This window comes from Magallana gigas, chromosome 9 (assembly GCF_963853765.1).
Source record: "Magallana gigas chromosome 9, xbMagGiga1.1, whole genome shotgun sequence".
Classification (NCBI taxonomy): Eukaryota; Metazoa; Mollusca; class Bivalvia; order Ostreida; family Ostreidae; genus Magallana; species Magallana gigas.
The window spans coordinates 5,412,508-5,431,910 of record NC_088861.1 but is presented as its reverse complement, the minus strand read 5'-3'; the positions used below and the strand labels follow the sequence as shown (position 1 = coordinate 5,431,910).

The 19,403-nt window shown below is 32.9% G+C and overlaps 1 protein-coding gene and 1 long non-coding RNA gene across 2 annotated transcripts; both read right to left on the bottom strand.

Annotated features, from left to right (window-relative positions):
• Nucleotides 1-1,305: 1,305 nt before the first annotated feature.
• Nucleotides 1,306-3,112, bottom strand: LOC109618440 (uncharacterized). The gene is made up of 3 exons (XR_010709824.1): nucleotides 2,970-3,112; nucleotides 2,720-2,859; nucleotides 1,306-2,219 (listed from the first exon to the last, which is right to left on the bottom strand). It is a non-coding gene; the product is annotated as an uncharacterized lncRNA (long non-coding RNA).
• A 3,903-nt stretch (nucleotides 3,113-7,015) lies between these two features.
• On the bottom strand, nucleotides 7,016-10,913 carry LOC117691908 (acetylcholine receptor subunit beta-type lev-1). Its single transcript, XM_066071749.1, has one exon. The coding sequence runs from the start codon at nucleotides 10,827-10,829 to the stop codon at nucleotides 9,225-9,227; it is 1,605 nt and encodes a 534-aa protein (XP_065927821.1). The 5' UTR covers nucleotides 10,830-10,913; the 3' UTR covers nucleotides 7,016-9,224.
• Between the last annotated feature and the right edge of the window lie 8,490 nt (nucleotides 10,914-19,403).

The window sequence follows — 19,403 nt, the reverse complement described above, 5'->3', positions numbered from 1 at the left end:
AGAAAACTATTGTCAACCGACGCGAAGCGTCGACGCGAAGCGTCTATCGAAACAAATGTGAACCTTCATCAAAATCCCTTTTATATTATTTTTGAAGTGGTTAGCGTATACGCGTAACGCTTCATGTAATGCAACCAAAATTATTACGCAATCCGGATGCTTCGTCAAAGCGCTACTTATGTTAAATCAAAGTATTGAGAGTACTGCAAGTCAACCTTCAGTTAGGACAGAATAACACACCTAGAAAAAGTAATCAAATTATTAGTTAAATATTGGATTATTAAAGATATCTTCATAAATAAACTTACCTATGTTAGATAAGCGGAAAATTTGCAGTTTTAAGACAAAAAATGAATATCTAAAAATATTCAGTTCTGTTAGTTATAACAAAAGCCCCTGATGGATTTGAACCCGGGATGTATGGAACACAATTAATCCCGACACTTTATCCACTCGGCTTTGGAGTAAGTTATAAGTTGCCGTCGATAAAATCCTTTTAATAAAACAAAATGTCGTTTCGATCAGAGGTCAGCCATTTTGTGATGATGTGTTATTCCACCTTAATGTAAATGTATACTTTTACTTAGTTTGCACGTCTTCTGCTGAATAACTTTAAATTAACTTAAGTTAGAGACGGATAGCAATCACGTGATCGACAGATTTCGCTATTTAGCACGAGCTATTTTTCCGGATTTCTGAACGCCGTCAGATAATTATCTCCGTTTACACATTATTGTCTATCGAAACAAAATGGCCGACGGGGCAGACGATTCAGTCGAAACAAATACCACGAATAAAAGGCAAATTTGCAAGTCGTATAAAATCATGGCGATCATCTAGATTAAAGCATATGATCAAGAAAAGGGATGTGGGTGAAATAGAGAACGACTATGACTATGAATATATCAATAACACGGAACGGATATATTATTGCCAAGAATTAACATGTGCTTTGGATTAGTTTTTAGTATTTCCTTTTCTCGTTGTATGGCTAATACTAGCATGTGGGCAAAATACTTAAGAAAAATTGTTTGTTTAAGCAATTTTGAGGTAGATGTTATTGAAAAATTTAATGTCCATTTTCAAATAAATTTGATTACATTCAAATTATTTTTATAAAATTTAATCCTCGGAATGAATTTCAAAATTAAATATTAAAAAGATAAGATTCAACAATATCAAAATATATTTATTGTAAGTACATGAATATGAATAAAATAAATAATTAATAACGAATAAATATGATCAATATACATTGAACATTAAATAAACTTTATTTCTGAACAATATTAAAAACCCGTCGTAATAACTGGTTATTATTATTTTACCCCTTTTGTATATTTGGTCTGTCGTTCATATGCAGATAAATTGCACTTGATATTTTTCATATACACTGTATAGATCCGATTTTAACATTTTACCCGACATACTACATGTAACTGTTTGATTATTTCCGTAAGAAATAAAGAAGAAAGCATTCATTGGTTGCAAATGTTTTTTGCTTTTCAGAAACTGTCTGTGGTGGATGAATCACTAACTGAAAAGATGTTTATTTTGAAAAAGGGCAAGCTGTTTGACTTTTAGTTGTTTGATGTCACCTGACGTCGTGGAAATATAAAATGGTGCTCAGTAAATCTAATTCATGCAAAGTAAAAATCGCTGTATCTTTTGTAAAAAAAAAAATTAATTCATGTGATTTTTTGTAAAAAAAAATTTTTAATTGTTAGTCATTTAATAAAACATACGCCATCCTATAAAGTACACGGTAATTTCGCTGTAAATCACTTCGTCCTCGAATTTTTCTAACAAGCCTCGTATATAGGAAAAGAGTCCGGCCGTATGAATATACAATATCGTATCTCGCTCGCGTGTCATTGAGTAGAAATGAGGATGTCGTGAAATGGCTATATGTAAATTGGTATAAACATTCTAGATAAATTAATAGTAAAAAGAATGCAACATACATTTGATTGAATCTGTGGTCTAAGTGTTATTTGCCTGTGATACCACAGGGGCTGGTAAAATATGTTTATTTTACGTGTTTTAATAGAAGCCTAAACTAATTAGATTGGATCTTTGAGCCAATATTTTAGAGTTCTTGCTCTTTGATTTCTACATGTGGTTATAGATTGGTAAAATACTTCAGATCATCAGGCTTCAGAAATTCCCTCAGACAGTCTATTGAGTATTTCCAAAGTGCTTCTTGCTTTTCTTCATTTCTGTAAAAGATATTATACACCATAAGATTTATTAAAGAGTTGTACTTGATAATACCAATTAACACATCGATGATTTTTCTTTGTCATATTTACTGCGTCTTTATCTTTGTTTATTTTTTATTTATTCATCAGAAATGATATTACACTTCATTTCAACATTTTCATTTACAAAAAAGTTGGCATTAAGTCATCTTTAAAATGAATCTACAAAATTTAACCTTCGAAATATGGTTTTGGTAATCAAACTGGTCTAATTCATGGACCGTTTAAGTTTCACACATGACTAAACACGCTCGCTTGAAGTGAATCATTTGCCATTAGTTTCTTTTGATATCATATTACCTTATCTTGGGCGTTTAAGAAGAATGCCCAGACAAGAAAACTTACAAAGTTATAACAGGATGTTATTGGTACAATGGATGACTAATGCTGCATGACAGTAATTCCCGTGTGTTAGGTAGATTTCAACTTCGCAATTAAAAATGCAGGAGTTTTTGTACCTTGCTAGACTGTTAGCCTGTTTGATTCTCATATGATCAACAAAATACACATCCCTGGTATTGGGCTGGTACCTTTGAATCGGGGTTAACAGTTGCATTGATCAAAGTTTTAGCACCTTCAAATGGAGATTTGGTCAAACCTAGAATGCAAAAATCGACCCTTTTCAGCTATTCAACAAATTATAGAAAATAGTTACCATCATGATTTTCACAATATTTTTGAGCATTAACACTTTATTGTTCAAATTACCGAGGAGTTTGGATAATTGGAATATAGTTATCCACATCTGCTGATCATAGTATTTTCTGGTGATTTCAGTCTCCACAATGCCCGGATGTACGCTATTCACGGTCACCTCTGTATTTTTCAGTCTTCTGTTTAAATAGTACATCTGCATTATCTATTACACATGGGAAAAAAAGATATCTAATATTTCGTTCATATAGCAGAGAGGTGTTATAATTGAGAGGGGGGGGGGGGGGAGAGAAAATATACATCTTAGAAATTTACAAAATATGTGTAATATAAATGTTGAACTTCTACAGAAATTTTGGTTTCTTACCTGATATAACTGATATACCTTAGAATTTCCAAAATGCAATAGTCTTTAAAGGTTTTTTGGACTGTATAGTATTTTCCTTGTGTTTCTCCAGATCAAAGGATGCCTGTACACGTGTGCTGAACTGGAAACCATTATTATCCTACAATCATCGCCAGAGTCTAGCATTATTGGTAATAACTTGGCTACCAAGAGAAAGTGTTCAAGATAATTCACCCTCCAAAAGACAATTAAACAATAGCAATAGTTTTTTTTTCAATATTCAGACATAATGACTGGGGTACATTTTTTTTTCTTTTTTCATGGAGGGTGTTTCATAATTCACCTGAAACATTTGTTCATATCCGTCTTCTGTGTATTCTAAAAAAACATACGTAATATAAAGTAAAATGTATGTATACCTTTCTACTAACCTTTTTCCAGAATATTATTTTAGATTTTAAATACATGTACTTGTATATACGCTATTTGTAAAATTAAAAACTTCATAAACTGTACCTTGATTTTTTCTCGTCGAATTCCTTCGGCATTTTTTCTATCTCCTTTTGAATTAGAAAAATAATGTTTATAAATATTAAAAAAAGATCAGAATCTTCTAATTTTTTTTTCTATTCTTCTCCTATAATTTTTTTTTTTGCCTGTCAAGATTTTCGAATGAGTCTGCCCCCCCCCCCCAACTTTCAAAAACGATGCTACGTGCCTGTTGTAATAAAAACACAATTATTTTGAGAATATAGGCATCATAAATAGAAAAAGTCTAATATTTCTGTTTTGAAACGCTCTTTCCATACTGTCTAGTCCAATTGCATGGAACAGTTTGAGCTCTAGACTCTAAGGGAATTTTGCATCGTGAAATGAATAGTAGTGTTAATTGAAAAACTGTGAAAGGCTCCAAATGAATAAAAAATATATTTCCCATTTTTCTCTCTGCAGACAGAAATCTGTTTTCATTCCAAGCATCAATTAAGAAATATTGAGACTTTTTTATTCGCTACACTTGTTCTTCACCGAAGTCTTGTGTATACATATATGAACATAATTTTTTTTTTAAATCAACAAGTGTTATTGTCTAAAATCGACTCTCACATTTTTTTTGCTCGCTCCTCTGTCTGCATGCAATAATAATCAACTCAAGGGCCATTCTAAAAATTCCAAATACACATGTTTGTATGTTTGTGACAGACCACAATTAATATGTGTATAGTAAAATATATCAACTTTACATACCTGCATTTCCTCCAGTGATTAAAGCCACACGATTAGGGGTTTATAAAACTTGAGGGAGAGACGATGCTCCGCCCATTTGTACGCTAAACCGGAATAGAGATTTCTACATCTATCATATTATTGTTTAAACTTTTAAGAAGTTTAAGTATGTTGCTGCATCGTCATCATTACGCGTATAATCGCACTTTGATATGTGTATCAATATATACCTGGTATTTCGTATTTAACAATAACAGGATTCCGTTTGAATCCGTACCAATATATACGTGTAGATATGTACCTGAGCAAATACTAATAATCGTCGATAATTTTCAAGAAGTATACATCTATAATCTTTAATATATATATATATATATATATATATATATATATATATATATATATATATATATATATATATATATATATATATATAAGAATATGAAGTAGTGTTTTAAGATTTAATTTGAATTTTAAGGTAGTTCATGTGCTGTTATGTAAAGGGGGTCTATGAATACTAAAAAAAAACGCAACGACGCAGGCGCCAAATATGCATATGGTTGCAAACGTAATAATAATGTATCAGTGAATACATTGATTGGAAATTATACTAATTTTTTTTCTTTTATAATATAGAGTAACATCTGGGAAAATGAAACTACTTTTTTAAAGATATGTTTTGTTTAAATATCAACCAATGTTGATGCACGTGAAGTTATTATTATTATTATTATTTTTATTTTTTTTTAAGGGGGGGGGGGGGGTCAAATGTAGGCTTCCTTCTGGGTCGTAGTTAAAACCTAAGAAAGAATTTCATTGTTTAACTATTGTACAATTTAAAAATTTGTAATTCATGATTGCATGACGTGTATTCTGAATATGATTTACTTTTATCCCAGTTGGAATCTTAAATTGTGCAATAACGTCTTTTTAAAACTCTACTTTGAGTGTTCAGGGTTTTAGTTTTGAATTTATTTAATCTTTGATGCTTCATTTGGGTATGAAGGTAGCTAGCATATTGTTGGGGAAGAAACCATAATTATTTATGGATTATATTATGGAATAAAAGAATTGATCACTCTTAGAGTATTATGAGGTGATCAAATATGGTCGGGAGTGATCACTTCCAAGATATTTTAATCATCTCATAATAATAAAAAATTTAATGATACCTTATAACTTATATCTGCATAATTTTCAGCAATTGTTCGAAATGTATAGGATTGTACATTACAAAATCGATTTGTACGAGGGTCAATAAAAAAATACGAAGACAATGTGGCTGTCTATCACATATTTTTCATGAAAGTCATACTTAACTATGGTGGCATATCTCTGCCCCTTGTGTGCAAGTTTTTTTTTCTATCAAATATGTCGACATGCAAGATAGATGTGCACTAACACTTGTGTTTTTGATATGCGAAGTTTAAGTCCATTTGATGAAACGGAGTTTTTGTTACCCTTTTTCAAAAACAACATGTTTTGTCACCACAGCGCACGGTAACGTTCAAAACATGACGTCAAGATTAAACACGCAGAGTTTATAGATATACCCCATCTTTATATCATGATTAGTCTCTTGTGCCTTTCTCCTTACAATTCAAAATGGCAATGAACCACTAACATCTTATTTGCACACATTTGTTCGAGAATCATAAGTTAGATCTTCAAAGTTTTCATTTTCTAACCGTGTATCTCTTAGTTTACAGTAAGGATAACCCTGAACGTCGGTTGACGTTACTTCCTTTTTGACCAAATATTTACAGATATTCTACACTCTTTCGGACTGTTTTATATTCAAAATACAATGACCACCACCCCCACAAAATTTAATACAGTTAAACACAAACTTATTGTCTTATTTTTTGCACCACTGAGCATTTTCACAGCTTGTATTGGATTTTTCCTGAGTTAAATCCATTCTGTTTGTACTTTTTGTTGCGCCGTGACGTCCAGGGACGTCGATATTTTTAGTTACTTCTAAAGAGGACTATCTGTCTTTAGTTACTGATATCTGTTCGACAAAACAATATATCCCGTCATTATTTGGTACATAGAATACCATGACTATACTAAATTTGAACATTCAATACCATTTGATTTGAACATATTTTATTGTGTAAATAACACAAAAGGATTGGAAACAAGTTCTTACAACTTACAAGTTCCTCTCCTAACTTACAAGTTCCTCTCCTAACTTACAAGTTCCTCTCCTAATTATTAAATATTATTTGGGTTTAAGCTCAATTTATAGAGATATTACTTTCAACATTATATGGTTTATTGTTGACATAACACTAATTTTGACCGTGCGCCGTGACCTCATTTTTGCAGGAATAAATTCTAAATAATCCTTAGAAATATAGAAATTTATTAACTTTTTTTCTTGCAAATTGTTTGAAACTATTGCTAAATTATGTCTACCAAATTTAGTAATGATATGACGTTAAGAAACAAAGCTATGACAAAAGTCTTCGTATTTTTTGATTGACCCTGGTAGTTTTATCTCAGACAAAAACACAAGAAAATGTAAACATATTCCTTTTTCTTTTATCCACCCTTATTTTACCGGTTTTTTTTAAATTAAGAGATCGTTTCGGTATAATTTGTCTTAATACACATGTACCTACAGAAAATAAATTTAAATTTATGGTTAAAAATAGATTGTTTACGTATATAAAATATCTTGCAGGATTGTTATGATATTGTTTGAATGGTTTTAAAAAAACTGATTCATGAACTAATTAATTAACCCCATGGGATCGTACGGAGACAAATGATAAAACAAAGGCGGTCCGATGAATACAAAGGAAGGCATGGTATGTAGATAATCTCATCCATTTAAAAGGTAATTTCAAGTCGTTTCGAAATGTTGAGACTTTGATCTTAATCGGAAGCATCACTCTTATCACATGAATTGGTCACGAAACACTATCAAGATTGACCTCGTCACATGCACCCAACACTGGCCTAAAATCCATTAGTTCCACCTTGATGTTGTCTTACAAATAAGCTTTAGATGATTATTATCTCCTTAGTACTAGAGCATTCACGTGTACTTAAAATGTGATTTTAAAAGTTTTATCCGCTTTTTTTTTTATTCGTCGATTCGAAGATGTGTTGTAGAAGGGACCCGGAGCGAAGGGGCGTGTACTGAAGAACGGAAAAGCGTAACATCCATTAAGCAAGATTGAAACTTAAATTATTTGTCTGCTGTACACTTTTTCTCTTTAGCAAATTTATTTAAAAAATAAAATATATATAAAATGATTGTCAAAATTGCAAAGTATCCCTCTTACTTTTTTTATGCAGAATGCCAATTCTTCATCAACATGCACAGTTCACATTCTACGGTACTTTTTATCATGTAATTTATTTTCATTAATGAAATAGATGGAAAAAAAGAAAACTTACTATTTCTTATTTTTTGTTCACATTTTTTAAATTTTGGACAGCAAAAATACGTTTCTTAATAATGATAATTACATTTGTATGTATAAAATATGTAAATATGTTCTCCAACCACTTTCCCCGCAGTCACGCACTCTAAGCATAACGATGTACCGCAATGACACTTTTTGGCGCACTTTTCGTTATTAACTGTTACGGCTCCGAAAAGTTTCTTTCATTTATCGAAATATGTTAAAGGCATCACAATGAAAGATAATTAGATAAATATACTTAAATTATGTCATTAGATTCCAAAATATTTTGCTAATATGTATATTTTTCAACTCTGGCAATGTCTAAATCGCACAATTTGTTCGCTAACTTCGTGCGACAAAAGTTTTATTGAACTTTGCTGCTTATTGAATAATTATGCAATAAATGTAAACGATGATATTATTCAAGAAAACAGTATGTATCAGAATAAATACATAAAGATCAATAAATATAAAAGCGAAAAGAGTTCTAAAAACGTACAATTGACACAGTACACGTATTTAACATTAACAAACCGAGAGAAAAAATAACAAAAACAAAAAAATATTCTATAGCACAGGCCGTAAATAAAATTTTAAATTCTTTTTGGTATAACAAATAGAAATAATATACATCATTTAAAAATATAATTGATGTAGAAGATAAGGTCTTTTGTGCTTTTCCGATTTAGACTCATATACATTCAAACTTCGTTATCTCGAACTAGATGGGGCTGTTAAAAAACTTCGAGATATCCGAATATTCGAGATATCGAGGGTAAAATACTTTAAAAATAGGTGGTTGGGACTTAAAAATTACTTCGACATATCCTTTGTATCCGAGATATCGGTGTTCGAGATATCGAAGATTAACTGTATATCTAAATATATATTATGATAACTTATATCTTGTCAATCCGCTTTATTGTGCGGTTCCTATAGCGCACACTCGAAAATGAACATTTTAATGATTTTGATGTTTTCAGAAATTGAATTTGAATTCATTGTATTATAAAATGACATTAAGCATCATATACAAAATAATAATATTTTTGAAAATTATTAATTGGGGAAATAAAAGAAAGAATTAATGAAAAAAAAATTCACCGTGTTTATAGAACTACAAAAATACAAAATTATATATATTTAAGTACATGTATATTTTCAAAAAGCATTTTTCATATTGTGCACACATTTTTTTCGATAAAGTTTTCTCAACAGAGACATTGAACTACTAAAGCCGTGACTACTATCTAAGTCAGGAGTTTTTCTTATACATTACGCGCAAAAATTCGACTTTGCGTTAATATTATCCGTTTACCACTGGGCCAAAAGAGGAACAAGAAACACAACAGCTATAGCAATACTTCCCCCAAGAATACCCACGAAAGAGAACCCATCCAATGTGCTGGCCACCAGTTTCCAGTCGACCTCGTATTTGTTATCGGGTACATAACTGGTCCAGCTTGTGTTATCCTCGATGGGTGACGGGCGTTTCCTGGCCGACCCTTTCCTCATGGTATCCATTTCTATTCCATCAGAGCCCAGCAATGGCATCTCATCGTCTTCGTCATCATCTTCATCGTCTCGCGTGCAAACCAAGCAGTTAAGGCAGGCGACTAAGAGGGTGACGGGCGTTGGAATGGGGTCGTCTTCATCTTTTAGGTAAACCCGTAAGGTGAAAATGGTAATTATTGTGGCTACGCAGCTCATGACGACCATGGATACTAGGTAGTAACTCATAATGGCCATCGGCTCAGACGTTCGCGGCATCCCGTCGGCAATTAAAGTCAAATACACGGCAAACGTCAGGAATGACGTCACAGAATACCCCACTCTCTCCCCGCTTTCCAAAGGCAAGATAAATACCAGGGCGTTTAGAATACCCATTATAACAATCGGTAGGAAGAAGTTGATCAAATAGTACAAAGGCTTTCTTTCTAAAGAAATCTCGAACTTAACGAACGAGCCGTTGTCCAGCGTTTCTTCAATCAGTCTCGTTTTGGTTACGGTCCATTCGTCCGACGGTGAGAAGTCTTGCAGATCTATGGTATCAGCAGAGGGTTCAAATTTCACCTGGTCCTTTGTGAAACCCCAATTTGTGAAAGTGATATTACAGGACTGTTTATCAAAAGGAAAATAAGCTACATCAACCACACATCCCGTTTTTGTGACCACGCCAGGGGTCCATACCATTCTTGCATACCCGTAGTAAGGGTCAGACTGCTTTGTGGTCCTAAACAGACGAACATAGTTAGCCTTGTCTCCAACTGGCACAATAGCTAATGCTGAATTAAATAAAGAGACTGGAGGTTTCCATACAAACTGATTAGGAATGGTGGTTTCGGTAAAATGTCCGTGCTTGTCCGAGTCATAATCATCGTCTGCTAGTTGATCATACCAGGAAATGGTCAAGATCCCTATGACTTCCAGCGTTCCAGCAAGTTCATCAAAGTCTGTGATGGCTGTCAACTTGAAACCAATGTCTACGAGAATGGTTTCACTGAATATATTTCTCGGAAAAATCAAACTGTTATAAGTGGCCGTCGCGTCAGTAAAAGTGTTTTCCAGAAACGAGATGATTTCGGGGGCCGAGGAGTAAACACGGGTGGGGGCGGAAGTGGTGGTGGCCATTGTTGTTTCTGTTGTGGCCACTGTTGTTTCTGTTGTGGTCATTGTTGTTTCTGTGGTGGTTTCCTCCGAAGTGGTTGCTTCCGGCGAAGCCCCTCCCCCACCGGCCCCAGGAATTGCTGTTGACGATGGAGGGGCTGGTGTTGGACCAGGTGATTGGGTTGTTACAGGGGCTTCCGTTGAATCTCGGCAGTGGGCTGCATTGCTATTTGTACTACAATCAGGAGCCGCAAAAGTTGGCGTAAAGAGAAAACAACACACAATGAAAAGGTCCAATACACGCCGAATCATTTTGGGTTTTTTTTTCTTTCTTCAAACCCTCCAGTCTTGCGGCAAAAGCGTAATGATTCTTGTAGGAATGAAAAATAGCATTTTAAATGCATCCGACTTTAAGTTTTTTAAACTTTTCGGTCCATCGACCAGTACACTTGTTGCGTGCGATGAATATAATTGCGCCTTAATTCAATCTCTTTGTTTTGTTTTATATTACTTTATCTAAGTAATTTTCACGCGATGAATCTAAAGGAAAGATTTGTTTGGCTTTAGAAAATTTAAATAAACACGGGGTGCAGCAGTTAAAGAGTGCAAATACTTCAGTTAAATGTTATACAGCAATTTTAACAAGACCATTAATTAACTTTGAGTAGTTTGCGTCCCACAGCACGATTTTAACAGTCTGTCTATTTTGTTTTCGGTAGTTCTTAAAATTGCAATCAATCGCGGATTATAAATCGTAAACTTCCCCAACCCAGGTTATACTCGTTTAACTTGAGTACTAGACTTTGAGTCTATTTCTTAAATAGCCATTTTTATAAAACGTTTAATCAAATAAATTTGAAATTAACATAATAATCTAAGTATATTCATACTTATTTATAAATCTTATAAAAATCACAAAATACACCGTATTATGTCAATGGTCGTATGCCAAAAATTTGAACCTAAAACCAAATATCATATGTATCCCAAAATTGCCTTTGGTAAATTGTTTCGCTGAACACAAATCGTTTACAAAACACAAATAAGTTTACGACTATTGAAATTGACTAGATGGAATGACGTTGCAAACTTTTACGGAGCAGCGAGAATTGATGACGTGGTGAGGATCGTTAAAACGCCGAAATTTTAAAAGTAATTTGAAAAAATACACGAGGACGCACAAAAAATGTCAAAAAAGTATATCGCACCAAATTTGTGACTTTTTTTTTAGGGGGGCACAGATCTTCTGGGTGGTAAAGACTATATAACATCCGTGAAAAATTACATGTAACATTTGGTCGACCAAATAAATAACGTTATTGGAGTAGTATATATGAAGAATTTGATTTTTTGCGATAAGCGAAATAATTAAGGTGGTATGGGACGCTTCCATGTTGTGACGTATTATTTATCGAAATGGACAATAAAATTATATGTGATTTTATAGTTTCTTTCACAAAATTGTTACAAAACAGCGTGGCGCAGTGGGTGAGAGAAATCACTACTACTCTGTTAGTCATGAGTTCGAATCTTGCTGGAGATTTAAAAAAAAAATCCTAATTTTTTTAAAACTTATTAATTGGTTAATTAAATGTTGTAAAATTAGAAAATTCTAAACTTTGCTAGCCAAGGGGTTCCGACACCCCCCCCCCTCCCCGCGTTTGGCAGGCGAAGATAAAGTAGACGGCAGAAACAAAGTCATTTTAATTACATATAAATAAAACCCCACAAAATGTTGAAAGTTAACAATTATTAAAATAAGAAAAAAACACAAAAAAACCCAAACATTTTTTTCCATAAAACATATATTCATTTTTGTTCATATTGAAATAGAAATATGGAATCAATTAAATGCAGTAAGAAAAACATTTCTTTCTTGCTCTTTTTATTATGAAAACAGTATTGATTTATTTGATTGGACTTTATTTGCTCGTGTCATATTGTTACGGGTTTTTTTTTAAACCAAGATGGATGTGCATGTAGTTCCGTCAGCATACCGGTATGTGTACATATCTTTGATTATGTAAAATCAAAATTTTAAATTTTAAATAAAAAAAATTCAACATTCAGTATAATAAACAAAATCACTTTATATGTTAATCAGGGACATTGTACAATATAAAGGCTTTATTATGTTATCGAAGAACACATCTGGGTCATTATCAAAATATGCAGCCTTTTGCGTCAGTGTCAATTTAAAGGGGGAAAAATAATGTTCTGGGGAATATATACAGTACCATTGGATTTTAGAAACTTTAACCTTTATTGCTGAACAAAAAAATTGACAATTTTACTGCTTAAAGTATAAAAAAAATATTATTTGTTGTGAGATTTCAGTGAATTTATGTTGTCATTAAACTTTTCCAACGTCTTTAACCTACAATATCTTCAATAATATTGATGTTTTATTCCAAAAATCACCATTGATTTTCAAAACAACATTCATATTTTAATTTCTGCTATGCTCCTTAACAAGTTCTCTTTTAAAAACAATGAATTTGATGAGATATATGCTTGTACAAAAATTTTTTGTCATTGGTGTTACAAGGCAAATTATATAAAAATATCTTAAAATACATCAAGTAAATAATATTGTACTACAGTTGGAATCCCCCAGATCATAGTGACATCATTTCCTGCTACTAAAAAGATAAATGTATCAGTGATGACATCATTGTGATAGAAAATACGGCAGAAAATATTAGTATGCTCAGAAAAATACAATGTAAACTGTGTCAGTGGGATAACGTGCTATTTAAGGTTTTCTATTAAGAAAGAACCAAAAAGTTTTTCACATAAATGATGAATGTTTATCACATTATAACATAGGCTATGTAGCTTTGTGTAGTATCTGTTTTCTTGGGTCATACTGCTACATTTACTATGGATACATCAGTGGTATAACGGTCAGTGGTGTAACCAAAAATTGTTGTTACAACACTGACAAAACTGTTACACCACATGACATTATTTATATATTTTACTTTTTCTTCCATTTCATTTGTATTTTGAGCATTTTGAACAATTGTTATTTATCAATTTTACAAGTTAGACACTGTCACAATAAAGAAAGCTTGACTATTTAATTGCAATTGTGTTTTCTTAATCTGGAAAATGAGACTGTTACACCACATTGTATGCTCTAATTATGTTTTACCCATTTAAATACTTGATTAAAAGATAAAAATAAAAACAAATTTATTCTATAAAGAAATGAAATTATCCACATTTTATTTTTATTAAAAAATCAAATTTTTAATGACTTATAGTGTATTATAAGATATGTTATTCCACTGACATTTCACATTCCCTATTATGTTATACTAAAATCTTTCAAATGCTTAAAGGTAACAAATGCTAGCTGAGCTTCAACAAACATATATAGACAAAGAGGAAGTGTGTATGCATTGTATGCATAGATTTGGGAGAAAATTGGAGAAATTTCAATTTTATTGTCCAAAATGTATGATTGATATGAGCTGGTATAGTATTGACGATGTTGTTTGTGAGATTGATGAGCCAAAGAAAGTTCGAACTCGGTACAAGGTGGATAAAAGTGTGTGGATGCCAATAGTAAAAAATATAACATCAAAGAATGAGTGAATTCATGTAAAAAAAAACATCTACATGCCATTTTTCTGTCGGTGGTGTAACACTGATTATAAGTGGTGTAACAGTGTGTCTATCTTCAGATTATGAAATAATGAGGCACGAAAACTTTTATTTAAGATCAAATTTATCATGTTTTAAATGCAACCAAAAATAGAAATTACTTTATTTTACAAAATTTAACACGCTTATCTCTTATTTATTATCGCTAGGTCAGTGGTGTAACTTTTATGTCAGTGGTAAAACATAATAATCAGTGGTGTAACATGTATATTTTTCTCCAAATAAAATTAACTGACAATAATAAATGTATATTTGAAAACACCAGTGTATTTATAGTAATGTCTTTTTTATGCTCCATTAAAAGAAAATATAAACTTTATGTCCATCATTTTAAAGGAATTATTTTATTTTATTTAAGAATTTTTTCCTATACTATATGCCTGTTACACCACTGACAAAATTTTCACGGTTCATTAAATTTCAGTCTAATTATCAACCAAATGGAAGACTCCAATATTTGCAAATTTTTTAGATGTTATACTTCATTGTTTGTTAAATGTGTTTTTTGCAATCAAAGTCATTTTTTCATCAATAATTTTCTCATTTTTCAAAAGTCTGCATATTTTGATCATGACCCATCTAGCATCTAGTGAATTATTTTATATGAGCGCAAGAAGTGGGTCTCATCAATACTTTATCTGCCCATCAGAGGTGTCAAATAAACTGGGGCATTTTAAAGTAGAATATGTTTACGTTGGTCTATATAGTGCGAAGGTACCTGAGGTTTTAAATTCCTCATGGGATCAGGGTCACCACCATTAAGATTGATCTCTACGTTAACATTTTGGGAAGGGAACAAAGTTGTGGTGGCCATTGTTGTTTCCATGGTGGTTGCCTCCTCGGTAGTAGAGGCTACTTCTGGCGGTAACACCACCCCCCCCCCACCCCCATCACCACCGCGGCTTTAAGAGCCTGGTTGTGATGTAATTTGTATTATACAAATACTGACTGGGGTTGCGGGCAACATTGATTATATTAGCTCTCGAGGGACGAAATATTGTCCGACGCGCGAAGCGGAGGGCAATATATTCGTCCCAAGGGGGCTAATATAATCAATGTTGCCCGAAAGCTCAAACAACATTTGCTTTATTTTATGAAGAAACAATGTACGACCGTTTGATGCCGAGGATATTTTGGAAAAAACTTTGCGCAAAATTGAATTTGTGAATTCTACGTTGAGCTGAGAAAATTACGGCGATGTGTTTTCAAATCCTTTCGTATATTTTGGTTTGTTTCTTCATATCACAAAACAGATATTGACTGTGTTTTCGGGCAACATTGATTATATTAGCCCCCTTGGGACGAACTTATATATTTCCGACGCGGGGGCTAATATAATCAATGTTAAGTTGCCCTCAACCCCAGATAATATTTGTATAATACTGTGTTTTACTTATTAAGACATTTCATAATGTTATATCTTTATGTTTTGTTTCTTTATTGCATGGCGTATACTTTGCTTAGATATTAATTACCATATTTATTATCTGTAAGCGCTCATCGCGAGAATTGCGTGTTAAATTGTAGAAGATAATACATGCACTTGTATATAGCAGCATGTTTAGTCCAATTTAAGAAAGAAACAATTGTATATCCTGATTGAGTGAATGAACAAATGAATGAATGAATGAAGGAATGAAAGACTATACCCTTTATGAATGTACAAATATTTTATAAATTGAAGCTATGATATAACCTGTCTCTGGGTATATATAGTAAACTATGCACTTTGTAGTTGAGTGGTTTTTTCACAGCTAACGTATTAAGGCCAAAAAAAATGATTAATATAGTTTTAAAAAATTTAAATGACGTATATAACTTGATTTTTTTTTATCTTTAAATATTTTGTTGACAACGAATACATGAAAAATAAACGTTTAGTAGTTGGTTGGATTTTTTTTTCACCGCTAGCGTATTTAACCAATTTTTTAAATGCATATATACCCAGTAGTCTCAATTAAATTGATGATGTGTTTCACAATTTTTTTGACAGTTTCTTGCGTTGATTTTTTTTTTATTCATAAATGTTCAAAAACATATTTTTTGAATGGACAACAATAAAGAAGCATAGACTTTTAAATATAGCTTTTAAATATTCGGGAGGGGAGGGGGAGAAAATTACATCTGTAAACATATTTTAGTCAAAAATAAAAATTAGAAATATGTTAATAAATAAAATCAGGAAAGAAAATTGTTAAGGTTTATATTTTCCCAGCAAGATAAGTGTTGCTGTTCGATTATAAAAGCAGTATATTAATTGGTCGTTTATCTGTTCGTGCTAGATTGTTCCGGTTTAATTGATGTAGATCCCGAGAGCATAGGTGTACGCAATCATTAACAAACACTTAATATTTCGATCAGATTAAAAAAGCCACAAGAACAATTAAAAAGGCTATCTATGTTATCGAAAAACCCATCTGTCATCAGTGAGGTCTTTTGAATGAGGGCAAGAAGTGGGTCCAATCTTCAATACTGAGGTCACCAAAAAATTGGGCATTCCAATGATACATTTTTACATTGACCTACATGGTGCAAAGGTACTCGACATTAATTTAAATTTTTTACAGTCCAAACAATGGCAATATATTAACACACGCGCGGTCAAGGTTTATTGATAAAAATTATAAGATCAAACGTTTCGAGAAACTGTTAATCAGAACATTCAGGGGGCCCGGTCCCGTTTGTTTAAGGAAATTAGTTGCATTGAGAAATATAAATCTTTGAAGACAAAAAAAAGAACAAAAAGAATTTAGTTAGTTATTTAAAAAACAATACTACAATTAATTTATTTTTTTATTCGGTGAAAACATTAAAGGCTAAATTGAATTTTTTTAAAACTGTTGTTAAATCCATCAAAAGTTTTCTTTAAAGAAAAAATGCTGAAATATATCTTACTGAACTTGCTGGTCTAAAAATTGTTCTCCCCATAGAGTAAAATATTGATGTTCATGTTCAAATTGATTATGAAACGTTCTTGCATTTGTATTGTTCGAGGGGGGGGGGGGGGGGGGCATTTCAGACGAGGATGTTCAACTGCTTAAAAAGGAAATGAATATATACAGTATATAGTATTTAGGATGCTGTATTGATTTGAGCATTCTAAGATTGGTGGTATGAAGAATCTGATTTTTTATTTGCGATAAACGAAATAAAGAATTGTTGATGCGTCACGACACATCCTCGCTAGCCAGAGGGTTTCGATTCGTGTTCCGATATAACTAGCGAAGTCAGGATGGTTTGACAATTAAAAGAAGATAGAAGAATTGTTCCTAAGTAAATAACTGCGTTACATTTGACGCTCGTTGTGAAGATACAATGAAGCGCATTGAAGTGGTAAAAATGTTCGTTTCGAACGTCAATTGTTACACAAGACACACCCATTTCTTTTAAAACGAGGAAATTAGTACATATACTAGTATTCGTCACAATGCTTTCGGAACTGCCCCTCTTCTAAACAACACAAGCAGGAATTTCACACACGCACATTATACACATGTACACAAAAACAAAAACACAAACTTCCTTTCTTTCTTTCTTTTCTTTCTTTCTTTCTTTGCGACAATGTTCAGAAACAGTGATATTGTTCAAAATAAGAATATCTTTAGTAACAAATTTGCGTTTTGAACTTCCTGTTACATGTACTGTATTGCAAATAAAGAAAAGTTTTTTTTGCAACATATATGCACATGTTTCAGATTTTCGTTTTAGACTGGTAAGCTACGTTCTTCGTCTTCTTCGATCTTCTGCATTTGTTGCTGTGTTCGCAGGTTGTTGAGGGGACTGGGATATGCGCGGGGCATGGAAAACATATACGGAGAAAAAATCGGGATTCAGCTTGTGTCCACATTTCGGTACGCAACCCTGCTTGTGTTTAGAAGAGCGGTTCCGAAAACATTGTTATGAATACTGTTTTCCTCGTTATAGAAGAAAAGGGCGTGTCTTATGTAACAATTGACGTTCGATACAAAGTTTAGGACATTCTTTTCAAACGAAAACTGTTACCACTTCAATGCGCTTCATTGTATGATTCGTTATGAAGCTTCCGAAGAGAAAATAATTTGCAAATTATTAGTCAGGCACCTTGCATCGGCCTGTGTGTGTGGGTGGGGGGGGGGGGGGGGGGCAGGCCCTTTTTTTATTAGGGATTAAGTGAGCAAGTAAAAAATTGAAATGAAAATTATAGTTATAGGTATACTAACCCTCCCACGGATTAGGGTTATCATGATCTTGGGAATTTTTTTGTAATTTTTTTTTTGGGGATGAGGCTGCCCCTCTCACTTTGAAAAACGATATTACGTCACACTTTTTAAAACGTTATTAAAAGGTGGCTCGACACATCAATCCATTTTTTATTACATGCTTCGACAACAAATCCATGACATTTCGATTTATTATATACACATGTATGTAAAGTTCAGAAACATGCCTGCTGCAAAAAAAGAAGGGAAGCAGCCCCCCCCCCCTACCCCATATCCCCGATGCTACGTGCCTGTGATGTGTACACACGGTGTGCTCTGGGGTATTTTCTGTGATCCCAATTTGGACTCGGCCACTAATCGGCGCGCAAAAACTATGATCGAATGAGACATTTTGGCGCGAAGTCCTGCTTTACCATTCACGGCTGATATTATTTATTATGGCTGATATCTCGATCCGATGGTCGATAAAGAATCATTTTTTAAAAATTATTATACAAAAACAGGGACTTATATACGTCCCTGACAAAAATGACATTGATATCTGCTTCCAATTATTTTATTTGAATTTTTTTGTATTGAAACCGGAAACATCGTTTTAGCTGCGAACAGGATATTTCACACCGCGGCACACACACACACACCAAACAAGTTCGCACACATCTATAAATTTTGATTTTATTTGCATAAATAAATTCTCCAAAACTGCAGGGCATTTTGTTTTTGTTTTATTTTTTGTTTTATTTTCATTTTATTTGGGGGGGGGGGGTGTTGTTATTGCATGAAGACGGTATCACACCAGTAATCGACCAATCAATCCATATACACTTCAGAATTATTTTTTTCCTTGACTGCATTTTTACATTTCCCTTTATTCATGCAGTACCACTGTCCACTGAGAAAAATATGGACTACCTATCTCTGGGCACATGCAGCAGCTTCCTGGGGAGTGTGCAGTCTGTTTATACATACAAACGGAAAACACGTGGTTTTGAGGGTAGACTTGTTTGGGGCTATA